Source organism: Crocodylus porosus, unplaced genomic scaffold, assembly GCF_001723895.1.
Source record: "Crocodylus porosus isolate Cpor-Errol unplaced genomic scaffold, CroPor_comp1, whole genome shotgun sequence".
In the NCBI taxonomy this organism is placed as follows: domain Eukaryota; kingdom Metazoa; phylum Chordata; order Crocodylia; family Crocodylidae; genus Crocodylus; species Crocodylus porosus.
In genome coordinates, this window is record NW_017728907.1 from 50,118,979 (window position 1) to 50,135,370 (window position 16,392).

Consider the following 16,392-nt stretch of genomic DNA (forward strand, 5'->3'; position numbering starts at 1 on the left):
GCCTGACCCCATCTCTCACTACCCAGAAGAGAGCCCTCCCTGCCAACCTATATGCCAGGTGTTCTCTTCCTTTCCCAGTGAAACCAAGCCACTGTAAAAAATAATTTAACATTTACTGGATTGAAAAGGAAAATGACTCTATTGCTTTGCGACTAATGCACTCCAGCCCCTAGGTTCCCAACTGTGCTTCAAGGATTGCACCTGGCACCATGAGCTAATCCAAATACAATTTTGAAGGGCTCCAGCAATGTGCCTGGTACCCCTTTATGACTGAGTCTAAAAAAGCAGTCCTTATGTTCCCCATAACATTTTCTATCTGCATAACTCAGAGACTCACCCATCTTAAGGGTAGCAAAGTTCCAACTCATACTCCAAAGCCCAGAGATTCATGTGCCCACTCTTGGCCCTCTGCCCAGTGCAGACCTCCATAGCCCAAGTCTCTTTACCTCTAGGATTGTTCCTACTTCTTCTACAAGGCCAGCCCTCACTTCTACATTCCAGCCTAGGGATCCTGTGCTGGGCTGTGCGTAGATGAAACGAGGGGTGGGTGTGCCCAATACTTTAAAGTGGGCTAAATACTTTTCCACCACTTTAATGGTGTCAGTGTTTGCACACCCCGGCGGCGTATTGCACATTAATTCCAGCCACTGTAGGAAATTCTTCGATGTAACACGCCTTAAATGACTGTATAAAACTCCAGGAAGTTTTAGTTTGCTGCCCCTACAGCCATAGAGCAAAGTACCAGGCTCCGTGCAGCTCCACGGCTTTGCAGGCAGCCTGGGAAGGCAGACTGCCTAAGAAAAGCAGCGAGCCTGATCCCTGCCTCCCCATACCTGGAGCCTGCCTGCATGCATGAGCTGCGTGGGGGCCCAGTGCTTCCCTCTACACCTGCAGTGCCCCCCGGGACTGCCCGAGCTGGGTGCCTGTGGACTGCTGCTGCCAAGGGGGGACCCATCGGTGCCACAGAAGGAAGTACCAACCTGTCCCCTCCCTCCCCTGCAGCTCAGGGACTGATCCACCTGCTGGCAGCGCACCCCCCACTCCCTACTGCCGGAGAGGCAGGTAAGTGCAGGGTGTGTGCACGATAAGGGGGTTTTAAAAACGCCCTTATTGATTTAAAAACCCACTGCTTCAATTTAGGGCCCCCATTTTGTCTACACACCCTTAACCAGCAGAGGACTATTCCCTCAATGTCCATCCCTTGCTACTTCTGCCTTACCTGCTTCACTGTCTTTCTCCCTACATTAGTCTTTCCACAGCTTCTCTCAACCTGTATCTAAGTCTCTCCAAGGCAGCCTCCTCACCTGCTGCCCCTTGCTGCCTGAGCTGCAGTCTTTTATAGCAGCTATTTATAATTGGCTGCTTGGTCAAAGCTGGGGGAGGTAATTAGGCTCTTCAGTATCTCTTTCTGGTCTGCTGCTGCGTGGGGTGTAAATATCCCATCACAACAAATCTAAAAGATGTATTTGATGTTTGTTACAAAATTAGAGTCTTAGTCAGTAGAGTCTGCTGATTAAACACACTTGGACAAAACAGCATCTTATTAAATTCAATACCAATTTCCACATAACAGCTACATTTCACCATTAATAATTCTCAGGTTCTCTTAGTCCACACAATACTAATTACATCTAGTTTAAAGCTGTACAATATTTTTGGCAACAGAAAGGGTATATTCCCTTCTGCCTTTATTTTGTTGGAACCAGAAATGCTTTGGGGCATCAGGAGAGTGATGAATTAATCTGTAGCTGTGTTATCTGTGTGCTCCAAACAATGACTGCTGCTAATATCTTCTTCCTCATTTGAGGAAAATGGTTTTTAATTAAAATGTCCATTATAAAAACATATTTAGTAGAAGTTCTCTTTCCAGTTTTTCATTTATGACTATGAAGTAATCCAGAGGCAGCACAATATATTATATTAGCCTTACATGGTACCTAACACTACAATCCTACACAGTAAAAGTTGAAAAACAGACACAAGTGTGTGTTTAGCCTATATCAAAAGATTATCCTTTTAATTCACTTTACTTCCTCCTTTCTACATCATTACTCTTGACAACCATTACGGAACCTAACAGGGCGCACACACACACAAATTAATGACTGCCTACAGCTGCTGGCAAAGTTTCCAGAGTGCTTCAGGAAAGAGAAAAACTTACAAAGTGTAGAGAAAATAAGTGTTATAGTTAGAAATGTGAAAGGAGAACTGTCAGGTAGGTGTGATAGAGAAGCTTTTCCACCCCAATTAAGAACACAGGACAAGCAGCTAACTGAAGGGGGGGGGGAAGAACCCAAGAACCCTCTTCTGTATACAGAGCAGCTAGGATTTTAAAAGAACATGTGAAGTAACTAGCAGTAACTTTAAAAAAAAAATAAAGCATTGCTGGCTTATCTGTGCGTTACACCAGTGTCACTTTACAGTGCTCTGAGGCTGCAAGGAGTTCTCTCAAAGTGATTGTAAATGTAATTTTATACCCATTTTAAGGTGCCTTTCCACAGCTCTGTTGTTGTAAAGCAGCCTTAATATAAATGAAAAGTAGTCCTTCTAACTGCAGATCATGAATACTCAGCAACAGTTTATTTTCATAGTCTCACCAGTCTTGTACAGAACGTTGAGAACACTTTTCATAGTAAAAAAAAATGCAAAAGACCTTAACCGTGCAAAACAATGTCCTATATAGCATCAAAACCCTAGACACAAGCTATATTTTCGATTTCATCACCTTCAAAACAGGATAATACGCAATCTTTCTGTTCTCAGCTCCCCTAAAGCACAAGGCAATTTACATGCAATATTATTTGCAGTACTTACTTTAGTTTTCTTAGGTCTGTAGCTGCCAAGAAGAGAAGGATCTGGGAAAAAAAAAGTGCAGAGACAGAAATTGAACAATTTCTCAGACCACCAAGAGAGTATTTTTTTAATTTAGGGAAATTAAAAAAGGTCTTTAGCAAAACCTTTCAAATAGTATCCAAACCAATTTATTCTTGTCATATATTGTGCAATTCAAGACAGTAGCAAAGCCATTAACACCTTAAGGTTTAGCTTTCTTCAGCTGAATTTTTTTACAACTGTTTCCAGCTTTTTGCTTTACAGCAGTGCTATGTTATTGACACATAGCATCCTAGAAAATTAGGGTTGGAAGGGACCTCAGTAGGTCACATCTAATCCAACCTCCTGCTCAAAGCAGGACCAGCCCCAAGTAGATCATCCTGCCACATGATCTTAGTGGAAATGCTGACAGCACACAGCCTTATCTTGAGGGGCTGATTTTAGAAGGAAAGGTATGTGTGGTATGTACGTTAATTGTGTGCGCTGTACACACTGCCTGAGCTAGAATGCTTCCAGGACCCAAGCTGACAAGGTTAAAACTAGTTCAGGTGTCTCTGTGCTACACAGAACTTGGCAAAGTAGATTCATCATCCCTGCACTAAGTGAGACCCAGCAAGCAGGAGATGGGAAGCTCAACAAGCAAGGAGGCAGCTATACCCTCTTCTGGAAGGGTAAACAGGAAGGAGAATGCCAACTTCATGGAGTTGGCGTTGCCATTCAGAATGCACTCAAACCAACTCAATGAGTTCCCTATCCAAATTAATAAGCACCTCATGACTCTCCATCTTAAATTGGCAGAGAGCCAATATGCTGTCATCAGCAAGTACGCCCCAACTTTTGACACCCCTGACAAAACCAAGGAGGGATTTTATATCAACCTTGACCAAGTCCCTTCTGACATTCCAGAGGCAGACAGACTTATTGTGCTCAGTGATTTCAATGCCAGAGTTGGAAGGGACTTGAACCTCTGGAACAGACCCACTGGCAAGGAAGGAGTGGGAAAGGTCAACTCCAACGACATCCTCTTCTTGGCCAAATGAATGGAACGTGAACTCACCATCACCAATGCCCTGCTCCACCAGAAAAACAGCAGGCACGAGACATCAACACCCACAATCTAAGCATTGGCACTGGATTGGCACTACGCCCTTGTTCGTGCCCAGGACTGCAAAGATGTCCACATCATCCAAGCTATGCTAGGAGCTGATGATTGCTGGACCAAACACTGACTCATCTTTTGGTTATGTCACTCAAACAGGCTCCCAAACGAATGCTGCAGCAGAAGCAATGCCATTGAAATATCCATGTCGAAGAACTCAAGTGACCAATCAAGCAGGACCTCTTTCACCAGTGCCTCAATGAAAGACTGGCAAATTCCAGTCGACAGCAATGGGAGAATGCTGGCAGTGCTTGGGGTGCTTTCAGATACACCCTCATCAGCGCTTGTGGAAAGATGCTTGGATTCTCTACAAGGAACCATCAAGACTGGTTTGATGAGAATGACTGGGAGATCCAAGGAGTTGGTTGACTGCAACTGCAAGATCTTTTGTGCTTGGCAGAGTGACATCAACTCCAAAAGAAACTGAAGCACCAAGCCAAAGCAGAGGCCCCGCAATACAAAGAAGAGATGGTGGGAAGGCTAGATGAAGATGATTCAACATCTTGCTAGAGCCGGCTCCAGTACCTGGGGCTTCCCTCCTTTGCCCGATGTGTGCAGGGACTAAATGTGAGTGGCAGGGAGCGCTGGCAACATAGACTGCCCGGGGGAGGCTTCGCCCCTCACTGCGATGTGCAGTGCTGGGCAGAGCCGCGTCCTGATGGCACCTGTACCAGGCATGAGTGCCCTAAACGTCCCCACCTGCTTCTACTGCCACCGTCTGCCAGGGCTGTGCACTATGGGGGTGGGAGTCCCCACACCCATACGCTGTCCACCCAAGATCCACACTGCCACCACCCCCAGGGTGCAGGCTTTGCACTGCTGCCAGCCCCAGCCCCACCCCCCCTGCTTTCCTACCTGCTGCCTGGAGCCAGCAGCAGAGCAGGGAAATGAAGCAGGTCCCAGGGGGCTGCTGCAGCAGCAACAGCAGCAGCAGCAGCAACACTGCCCAGAAGCTGCATACTGGCCAAGTCAAGCCCTTCCACCCACAAGGGTGGGAGTGAGGTGCAACTGGGTATGTTTGGGGTAGATGTACACATAGGTGCCTTCCTCCCGCCCTCATAGGTGGAAGGGCTGGGTGGGGTACAATTTGTTGGTAGGTGCTGAGGGCTGAATGAAAGCGATTGTTGGACCGGATTTGGCCCACAGGCCGTATTTTGCTTGCCCCTGGTTTAGGGCATCAAGAGGCACGACTGACATGACCTTCACAGCTTGCCAGCTGCAGGAAAAATGCCAGGAACAACACAAACCTCTCTACACGGCCTTCTTTGACCCCACAAAAGCCTTCAACTCTGTCAACCAAGAAGCACTGAGGAGGATCCTTCTGAAGCACGGATGTCCGCTATACGGACTTCCCGAATGGTGGAATTTCATCTTCATTCTTTGCCTGTGCCATGACAGTATGCAAGCGGTGGTTCTCAGTAACAGCTCTATCATAGATCCCTTTGAGGTCAGATGGGGTTAAGCAAGGCTGAGTCATCACTCCAACACTTTTCTCAGTATTCCTGGCTGCCGTGCTACATCTGACCACCACCAAGCTTTCAGTCGGACTGGAGCTAAATTACCAAAGGGATGGTAAGCTGTTTAATCTCAGCTGACTCTGAGCCAAATTCAAGACTACCCTGACTTCAATCGTCAATCACCAATACACCGATGATGCTGCAGTGTGCGCTTACTTGGAAGCAGACCTTCAGGCAATCGCTGACATCTTTACCGAGGCATACAAGAAAATGGGACTGACGCTTAAAATTTAGAAGATCAAGGTCCTCCATGAACAAGCTCTTGATGTACAGTCCCCAGGTCCGGTAATTCAGATTTATGGTGTGACTTTGGAGAATGTTGAGTATTTCCCGTACCTTAGAAAGCTGGCATCCAGAATCCACGAAATTCAACACTGTCTTAAAAGTGCAAGTGCAGCCTTTGGATGCCTGAGGAAATGGATGCTCAAATATCACACCATGAGATCTGAAACCAAGTTCATGGTTTATGAAGCAGCTGTGATCCCTACCTTACAGTACAAGCAAACACTACAAGCATCAAGGTGACAATCATCCAACATCAACTTTGCTGGGCCAGCCATGTCATCTGGACATCCAACTCCAGACTCCAGAAGTAAGTTTTATTCTCCCAGCTCAATTAAGGTGTACACGCAAGAGGAGGGCAGAGAAAGTGCTTCAAGGACGTCCTCAAGACCGACTTGAAAAAAATGTAACATCAACATCAACTCATGGAGAAGTATTGCCCAGAACCACTTCCATTCCTCCATTCGCTAAATGGAGGAAGAGTCTGCTGCAAGGATCTCAGTACTTTGAAACCTTATGATGACAACAGGGGACCGAAAAGCGGGAGTGGCAGAAAAAGCATGTTGCAGACCGAATCAAAATCCAGAGCCCAGAAACACGTGCCTGAGTTGCAAAAGTCTGTTGATCCTTGATCAACCTCATCAGTCATCTTTGGATGCATAGATAAAACAGTCAAAGGAGACAATCATCCTCGACTGCAAGGGATTGCTGCCGATGATAGACATACCGTCAGTTAGCTTACTTTAGAAATAAAAGAGGGCCGAGCTATCTTTGCCAAGATTAGACTTTCTGATTCTAGAAATCTGAAGGTTACAACTACTAAGCCCCAGGCCATGGACAGGAGAATGGCTTTCTACTAGGAAATCCTCTGATCTGTTGCAAGTGAAGTATATTTTAGACACGTAGCTACTGGCCTGAGACCACCAACTCGTTTCATGTAAGTGCTTAATGGTCATTAGGTGATATGTCTTTGACATTACCCATCTGCGACAGTCAAGTTTATGGCCCTGAAAGGAATGTGAGACCTTTAAATATACTTATATCCTAAGCCATCCAGTCCCATCACTTTGGGTAAATTTTGAACTAATTCATGGTAAACTGCACTTTATTTCTTTAAAGTGAGGAGTCACAACAAGGCTCAACAGAAGGACACCTGCTGTATATAAATACTAATTAGTGCTCGTTATACTACCATATTTTCTGATTAATACTACAAAGAAATAAAAAAAATATCACCACAAAGATCATTGCCCCTTGCAGAAGGATAGCTAAGCATTTAAAACCAGTGCCTTCCCTAAGTTTAACAAAGGCAGACAGTGACTCTTCAGGCCTGTGAAAATACAGTATATTAAAGTAGGGCTGTTTCAAACAAAGCTCTCCACTAAGAGATTCTAACTTTAATCCATGGATTACTGGAAGCAATGGAGCAGATAATCCTGGCATAAATGGGAAATAAAAGACAATAAGATACATGAAGTATCTAAAACACCAACCTACATTACAGGTAGGCATAACAGGACTAGATTCTGTATTTTTCAGCTCAAATAAAGACATCAACAACCAATTTCTAGATCACAAGACACTGGATGGAGGCAGTTAAGGAAAAGGCCTCTAAACTCTGATTACAGAAGTAAATAGGTATATTTTAGTATTAAGCATAAAAGGTATGACAGCAGTACTGGGAGTTCTCTTGCAGAAACTGTGAAACAAGAAGAATGACTATGTTGCCATAAATACCAGTTATGCTCATCCTGGCTACTTACCCATCGAGTCATTCTATCATTAAATGGTGCTTATAAGTATTAGTTCATCATTTCAGGTGAAATTCTTAGTTTTGTATATTTAAGCATGATGTTTTGTGATTTGAACCAATGTATGATGTAGCTATGCTAACAGCTTTGGTTAAGTGCTAAATTTGGACCATCTTCCATGTAAGCATTATTTACATGAAAAGCGTCAGCCACAGTTATTAAGAACCATGTGAATTTATGGACACTGGTTCAAAACCAGCTGCAACACTCTCTACCTGTGCTGCAAGTCTTGCTGTCACCATTTTTTATTGTAGTAAAACTGTGTTGGGTGCCAGAGCAATTAGACCATCCTCTGCTGTTTATGCCAATGCACATGATTGAGGAGATTTACGAGCACATGTTTCTTGGTGAGCGAACATCCAGAATTATGATATTCGCCCATCAACTACTCACTTATATGGCTGTAGGAGAGTTACTATCAGTTTCTGCAGCACTGGAATCTGGAAGGGGACTCAGAGTATTTCATCTCCACCTCCCACAAACACTCTACCCTCATTGTCCAAGTCCGGAAAACATATGTGCACTGTCCCAAACCAACGTAATAGCCTAGCAATCGTACTACTTTGCTGCTTTGAGATGATAAGCAACTAAATAACCAAACATCTAGAGAAGCAAAAGAACTCAAACTATTCTTTGGAGTGTCTTGGCTAAATCCTCAGAAGAAAGAATAGTGTTTCCACATTAAGGGGTTAAAAATATGAACTTCCTATATGGAATATCTATATGGAAGGCAGTACTCACCACAGGTTACTCGGGACCAGGCTTCTCTTGCACTCTCTCTGGGGGTACACCAGGTAGGAAGATCGCCAGAGGGACTTGGATGTTCAACCTGGAGCCAAAACACTGTTAAAATGCTTAGTATATAATAGCTTGTCTGTCTACACCCCCCCCCCCCATTATTTACAATTACATACATTCACTCAAAATGTATTAAAAGCTGTAAATTAGGCATTATGAAGCAAATAAGGGACACAAGACATGCGGGAGAAAGGGTGCAATTTACTGTCTTTTGCATTTAAGCAGTACCACTATAGCCTTCTTAACAGAACTCAAAGTAATCAAGTTTAGCTCCTTATTTTTAACTTCCCCAACACATGCAACCTTTTTTTAGTTGGCTTGTACAATTTATTTTTTGGCAGATTTTGATAAGTAGTATTTGCCAGAAATAGTTCTGATCTCACCATGATACTTAGAAGTGCTGATCTTTTCCCCGAGTAAAATATTACCTTCCAACAAAAAGGTAATTTTGATCTTAATGATACAGAGAAAATTTCCACATCTGTACAAATCTCAGCATTAAGTATACACATAAGGTGTGTTATCAAAACAGGAAGGCAATCATAGTCTATATATGGCATATTAAAATAATGCAGCAGAGCTACAAAAAGGAAGTGCACGAGAGGCACAAATGTAATCAGAATCAGCAACTGGGACCAAAAAAATGCAGCAATTACACTATAAAACAGAAAAAAATAATTAAGCTAAAAAGGAAAATTATCCATATAAGTGATAAACAGTAGGGTGAAGAGCAAGTAATGGTCAGTTAAGACTGATTTGAATTTCTAAAAGATATCTAGGAATAAAAAAACTTTTTAAGTGAATTCTAGAATTAGACAATATATGGATAGGAAAATCAATTATTAATAACTAGAAAATGATATGGATAAGCAAGTTAATCACATATTGTGGCAGACACGTGAAACTGTATGTACTTATAGCACAAAGTGAAAAACAAAACAGTCTTATGTGCATCTCCAGTCTCTGTCTCTCCAGTCTTTCAAGGTTGGGTTCTTAAAATAGGTACTTATAGTTACCATGGAAAATACATAAAGAAAAATAAAGCAAATCAGATTATGATCTTCCAAGATCCTAAAATGTTGTCCCAAACTAGGAAAGTACTTAAAATACGAGTAGTTTTAAATAGCCCTACTGAAGGCAGGGACTCAACATGGATACATGCATTCATGACTGCCTTCTGGGGCCAAGGTCAGTGTGACCAGGAACCTGAATGATCAAACTCTTGAAGATTTAGATGTTAGTAAAAAGATTGTTTCAAAAGAGTATGGGAGAAGATAAAGAAAGTTAAGAAAGCAGCCTGGTTTTTTAAAGTTACTATGTGCCCTGTTTTAAATCCTAGTGTCCCACTTTTATTATTAATACCTATTACTTCCCAGTTGAATTTACACACACATTATCCTGCCCAGTGTGTTAGAAAAAAAAGGATAGAGGTGCTCAAAGCATTTAACCATGGTATTCATGAAAGAACTTGATTTTTGTCTATTAGCAGTGCTGACAAAAGAACTTTTATTCTAGTTAATTTTACATTTAAATCACTAAGTGGCAGGCTATTTTGGAGAGAAAAATTATTCATATACACTGGGAACTGAATGATTTTTTTTGCAGTAGTGTTCAGAGAAAGAACAATATTTGATCTGAGCTTAAATTGGAAACATTTTGTAGAGAACACATACACGTCTAACTACAAATGGTGGTTTATCAGTTTCTCTTCTGAATTCAAAAGGCCCGAGGTTTAAATGGGCCAGGCGTTGTCTGGCTTCTTCTGATAGCTCACACATTCGTCTTTTTGTGTATGGAGATGGAGATCGTGATTTAGAAGCTATTGTGGGTTGCTCGTAGTTCTTTGTTGCTGGGCTATGCCTGCCTTTCTCAGGTGAAAGGGTGTTTTTCTTTGGTAACCTTGTTTGCAATTTTCCATTTGGTGTTGAATGATGCACCCGATCCAAATGATCCTAAAGTGAAAAGAGAAATTATCTGCTTTGACAGCACATAGAGCAAAGATCACTGGTGATAATGCAACATTCAAAACATGTCCAAAGGGAACAAATACCTTTGACAGAAATGGATGCGTGTCAGTTTAAGTTAACCTACCAAAACTATAATCAAACAGCAATTTAAACAAAAATGCATTTTTAGATTTGTTTAAAACCAGAAGGAGGTTAAAATGCACATTGTTAAATGTCAGACTTTAAGGTTAAGTGCCTGTTACTTATCTAATTAGCTTGCTCACACAGTTGGTGGGAAAAATGTTCTGTAAAATTAAGTTGAATTATGTCACTTTAGTTCATTTAATGACTCTATCTAAAACATGACTGGAAGTTTACGGAGTTAAAATATTTGTTCACCTTCCTATAAATGTTTTGTAAATCTTTCAGCTTACATTACACTTAGGTAACACTAAATCTATTAAAAACCTTTTTATGGTATATAGAAAATGGCAGTATGCTTGTTTAATTCTTAAATTATGTGCAGTTTACAAGCTGCCTAAAATTAGCTCATTTAAAAACTGCATTTAATTGAAAGATAGAATTATTAATTCTTTAAGAAGAAAAAGCTTCTACTAAAACAGTTTCTCTAATATATGTGCCCATGTATGCTATACTAACAACGCAATTCTTTTTCAAGATCCAAAACCTATCTAAGAGTTAGTTGAGGGAACAGTCAGCCTTAATTATTAGCATCTTCAATTACCAGTTTAAGATGCAATCGTAAGATTAATATTTTTGGCACTAAAGTTTCATTTACAAAGGAGTTCCAATGTATCCAGTTTCCATTTGCTCTCTGGGCTTTATGGATTGTAGCACTAGATGTCTTTGAACACTTGCTCAAGACACATCTGAGTTTGAATTTCACAGCATGGTGAACCAGAATTCCCAAACTCTGCCCAAACTTTATATTTTGCAAAAGCTTAATGTCAAAAATTATTTTCTTTTAAAAAAATAAAAGAAACGAGGCAATGCTCTAAAACCTATTCAGTGCCTGAAATGCTAAAATGGTGCTGTAGTAAAGAACCTGGGAATGTGACTGACTAGAAGCTGCTCTTTGGCTTTCCATGTGCACACACAATGATGAATAGACGTTTAAGACTATACATCCTTACAAACCTGTAATGCTGTTTTGTAACTTGTTAGGTACATTTGAGAGACTGCAACACTATGGTCTCTCTTTAAAAGGACAAAACCTGATTTTTTATTGGTTTCAGAGAACTCTTTTCAGCATCACATGCCAATCTTTACTTTTTTCTTTAATAATTTGGATAAGCATGGGAATAAAAACAGCCTTAAGTTTAGAGGGGACTTTTAGGCAATCCAACAGCAGCTATCCTTAGACATATCCAGGACTCCAACTTCTTCCCCTGTGCACGTTCCTGCCTATCACCCATCCGCTTTCCAGGGTGCATTTTGCTATTAGTAGTAAGCACCATTTTGGACAGGCTGGGGAAAAAAAGGCATAAAACTGATGTCCTCACATGAGTGCATATGACAGGTCAAACTGATGTTCAAGGCAGTGAAATGCTAAATAAAGCACTATCAACTGTGCAAAAAGAAATTGAAGAAAAAGATGTTTTTCAAGGCTCTTCAGTAAGCTCATCTAATAAGACAACTGTAATAGGTATATGATTTCCACACTGATATTTGATCAGCAAGTTTATGATAACTTTTTTAATTAAAATCTTCTTAATTACAATTAAGACTTTCTTTTTTTTTTCCTCCTAGCTATTTATCATCTTATTTTTAAAATACATCTTCTTCTGGTTCATTGAATAACCTTGATTTTAGCAGTATCAGTAGAAATGATGAGAAGGTATCTTTCCAGGCACTGACAGGTCAGCTGATTATACGACATGGCAGCTGCTAATTGTTTTGGAATCAAGGAACTCTCAGCATTTCCTGTCATGCACCAAGTCTACTCTTTACTCACTCTTGAGTAAAAATGTAATCAAGTTGTCAAGCATCCATGACAACTGCTTTACCCCCAACAAAAGAATGAGAAGTCTGAAGTGAGCAGTACGCAGAAAAAAATGGGCATCACAGCTATCAATGTTAAATCAAGAAATGAAATTGCAAGCAATTAAATTATGCTAACCTGCGTGTGAATCCTTCCTGAACTTAACACACTTTCTGTAATAAGGGAGCTTGTAGAAAATCTCAATTTTGGTGCAATTCCCTAGAAGAGAGACAATAATTGAACATCAAGCTCCAGTTGGAGATAAAGGGTATCAAAGAAGTAAATGTCACCTAATGTAACAAACCATTCCTAATTTTAAACCATTTCCTTTGTTAATTTCAGCCTTTAATACAGATAATTAGAAAAGACAGAACAGCAATGGTAAATGTCAAGAAGATAACATTTGCATTTCTGACAATTCAATTACAGATGATTATATTGCTTTTGTACAACAATTAAGGTCTGACTTTTATTTCAGTACATTTCTTTGTCAAAAGCAGCTTCAAAGATTTTGATGCCATATTAAACAGCATCCATAAAAATTCAAGCTATGCTTTACAGACTTTGTTCACGCTTGACTTTGCAAACTTATTTATAAATGCTATATGGACTTTGCTATCTTTATTTATAACAGAGAAAGTCATAGAATTATAGAAAAGTAGGGTCAGAGGGGCCTTCAGGAGGAGAGCCAATACAGCCCCTGCTCAAGGCAACATTATCCTTGTCTGACGCACTCTACAACAACTTTTAAAAATCTATTCATGTAAAACTTTTGTATTTTGCCACTTGTGCATAATTTTCACATGGAAAAAATGTATACAGAATTAAGGGCCACATGTTCCATAGCTCAATGGATAGAGGTCATCGTGTCTACACATGCATCTTACCCAGATAGACTGATGGAAAGAACCTCATATGCTCTGCCACTGGGACAAAGGTTAGAGAGGATTCTCTGAGCACAGAAATCTGCACATGGAAGAGCGGGGCACCCCACAAGTCAGCATGGGTCAACCACACAAAACACAGTAAAGGTAAAAGGAACCAGACCAGGGACAGCAACAGGGTCTTCAAATTCAGTGTGGAAACACAAGACGGGGTTAAAAAGTTACCATGGTTGTGATATATTTGTGCTTCTATAGAAGCATACTGATGTGACTATCATATCTATATATCAGGGCCCCTGGTACAACCGCTATAGCTGTCTACACTCTTAGATGAAAGGCATAAAAGAATGCCCCCCTGTGAACCCTAATGCCCTCTTAAGAAATTGGGGGAAATGTCACAGGGTGGTAAGATCACTCTCTAACCCACCTCGCTTCCCCTCCTCACACAACCCACACACATTTTCCCCATAAGAAGTAATGATTTGGCCCCAATTTAGAATATTGAAGTCAAAAGCACAAGCAACAAAAATGCCAAATGTGTTTCGCTGTGACAATTAACAGAGCCCTGAAAGATGGCATATTCAACCTAGTGGTTAATTTTACTGAAAAAGTCAAACCATGGGGTATAAACACATCTTAAAGCTGACCTTCTTTAATCAGCACTCATTTTTATTATCAAATGAATTATCAACTGTCATCTGCAGTTTAAAAAGGAACAAATTAGAACTACTATATCCACTATGAAAAGGAACAGCAGAGCACCTACTGTTCATACGAGACCAACAATTATGACAGAACCTTTAGAAGTTTGTAGATAATATGATATAAAACTGTTCCTCAATTAACAGGGAAACAGTTACTGGGGAGGAACTAGAATGTACATGCTTCAGAAACATTTGAGAGAGACAAAAATCCACAACTCCATTGCTCTACTTGCACTACTCCATCACTGATTTGATGGTGCTAGTTATTACGCCTCTCTGTGCCAATCAATAACCCAGCTGTAAAACATTAACCACGCTACAGAGCGCAGGAACAAATACACGCTTGGACCAGCTTCAAAAGGGGAGGGGGAGCTGGTTCTTGGGAGTATGCAGCAACTTGTCATACTTTAATTGCTAGATGTGTACTAGCCTGTAGGAACAAATGAACTTAATCGCCTCAGTTTTAACCCTGGATGGAGCAGAGTTAAAGCTGCAGAGAATATGCTACATTTATATAGCTACAAGCTCCTGCCCACCTGACTGTTCTTGCGCTGCTTATGCTGATGTATGGTCTGGAGCATCAGCTCCCCATCCCCTTTTAAAACCTCTCTAACCATAGGTTTGTCCATGCCCAAATGTGATTAAAGCTCGTGAATACTGTGAAAGATGAAAGATGGACAAAGCATCAAGTAGTATATACAGAAACTGTCAGCAGAAAATTAAAAATTAAAGATAAGAATTTTTTTTAAAAAAAGGAGAAGGAAATCAGGGGGAGCAAAAGGTCCCAAGATCCTATAATGATGCTCTCGTGAAAGATATTGGAACTGGGGCAGGAAGAGGAGATACGATGTGCACAACCTATTAATGTAACACAAGTACTGCACAACCAGGGAGGAAAGCAAGGTACACAGCAAGTCACCACCAGACTAGATTAAACATACTATGAGGGAGAAGAGTTGCACAGAAATATTTTGAAGAGCCAGCAAAAGCCTCAGCAGGGAAACACTAGACCAGCAGAGTTAACTCTAGGAAGGCCTTGTAGGCTTACTGGGTCTGTAAGCTGCATCAAATAGCCAGGAACAGTGCTCGGTTTCTGGAGGAGTTCTGATCCTCTCGATTTCGGATGCTTTCCAACTGGCAGATTAGCAGTGCTAATCAGACACTGCCTGTCACTGCCAATCTGAACCCCAGAACTGCAGCCTTACTTCTCCTACTTTTAGTTTTAATGAAAAGAAAAAAAAATTGGAAATCAAAATGCTGTCATAGCACAGCTGTCAGTCACCTTAGCTGGCTGTAGAAATTGCTTTTTTATGGGAAAGACAATTGACTAAAATGGAAACAACATGGGTGGCTTGGGTTCTTAAGGCTTTGTTTTACATTTTATCTCTTGTGATAGTATTTGTGTGCAGTGCTTGCTGTCCATTATATAATCTGTGCATTGAATTGTTACTTAAACACACTCTTGGTCCAGTTGTGGGTTGGTTACAGAGAGACTTCCACAACAGCACCGAGTGATGTTCTTTGGTACAAGAGAAACATGAGAAAGAGACGTACTTTCTTGGATTTTAACTAACCCAAATAAAAGGCTCATTTAAACCAAGCTCATTCAAATACAACTAATTATCTAACTAACCCCATCTCTGCAACTCAGTTCATTCAAAAGAAGGTACTGAATTAAGACCTCTAATTGCAACTGACAGGACAATTTCGAGGTTGCCCTTATGTGAGGCCTAGTGTACCAGCTGCAAGCTATGCATGACCTTTAATCATCATTTAATGACAAAATCCAGTGGTGACTGACAGGGAACAACTGAGCCCACATCATTTTGACCCCAGCGTTCTGTCCACCCATCCTGGAAAAAACACAAGTCCCTAAGACTTTGTTTTTTGAAGCTGCTTCCAGGATTTTCCAACTCCCTTCTGAGAATCATTTCCCTCAAACATTTACCAAGATATAAGCCAAGACCAAATTCATTTTAATTTAGCGTACATTTAAGCTCACATTTCCAAAAGATCAATGCTAATTCATTCTGTTAATGTTATCAGTTAACCCTCAATTGCTTTTGTGAAAGCTCAAACAAGGCAAAGTTTCTAAGACAGCGTGCCTAGGTAATGGGAGAACCAAATCTATAACAAAGCGCACGGAAAAGTACGGTAAGTGGGGAGGAGAGCTATGGACTGAGATCGGACAGTTACTTAGTTTACCAGGAGTAATGCTGAGTGATGTAGCTGTGATGCTTCCAGGAAATATGCAAGAGGCAAAGACTCTTGTGGGTAATATCTTTTAGACCAACTGCATGGTTAGGATAGACAGGTTTTTCAATGCAATGCATTCTTCTTCAGGTCCAAGGAAGCAGCATCTTGTCTAAGTTTATCCCAGCCATGCAGTTAGTTCAATAAAAGGCACTACCAAGAAAAATCTTTAGTTCACTTGTACACCTTTTTGGTACCAAATCT

At 40.9% G+C, this 16,392-nt stretch overlaps 1 protein-coding gene across 6 annotated transcripts in view; it reads right to left on the minus strand.

Annotated features, from left to right (window-relative positions):
* The window catches only part of SPATA6 (spermatogenesis associated 6), a 54,173-nt gene that overhangs the window by 25,698 nt on the left and 12,083 nt on the right, over positions 1-16,392 (minus strand). For all 6 annotated transcript variants that reach the window (XM_019531388.1, XM_019531390.1, XM_019531387.1 and 3 more), the window contains 4 exons: positions 12,486-12,566; positions 10,073-10,351; positions 8,343-8,430; positions 2,815-2,855 (listed from right to left, as the gene is read on the minus strand). In XM_019531388.1, the coding sequence (XP_019386933.1) occupies positions 2,815-2,855; positions 8,343-8,430; positions 10,073-10,351; positions 12,486-12,566 (489 nt within the window). The remainder of the gene's footprint in view (positions 1-2,814; positions 2,856-8,342; positions 8,431-10,072; positions 10,352-12,485; positions 12,567-16,392) is intronic.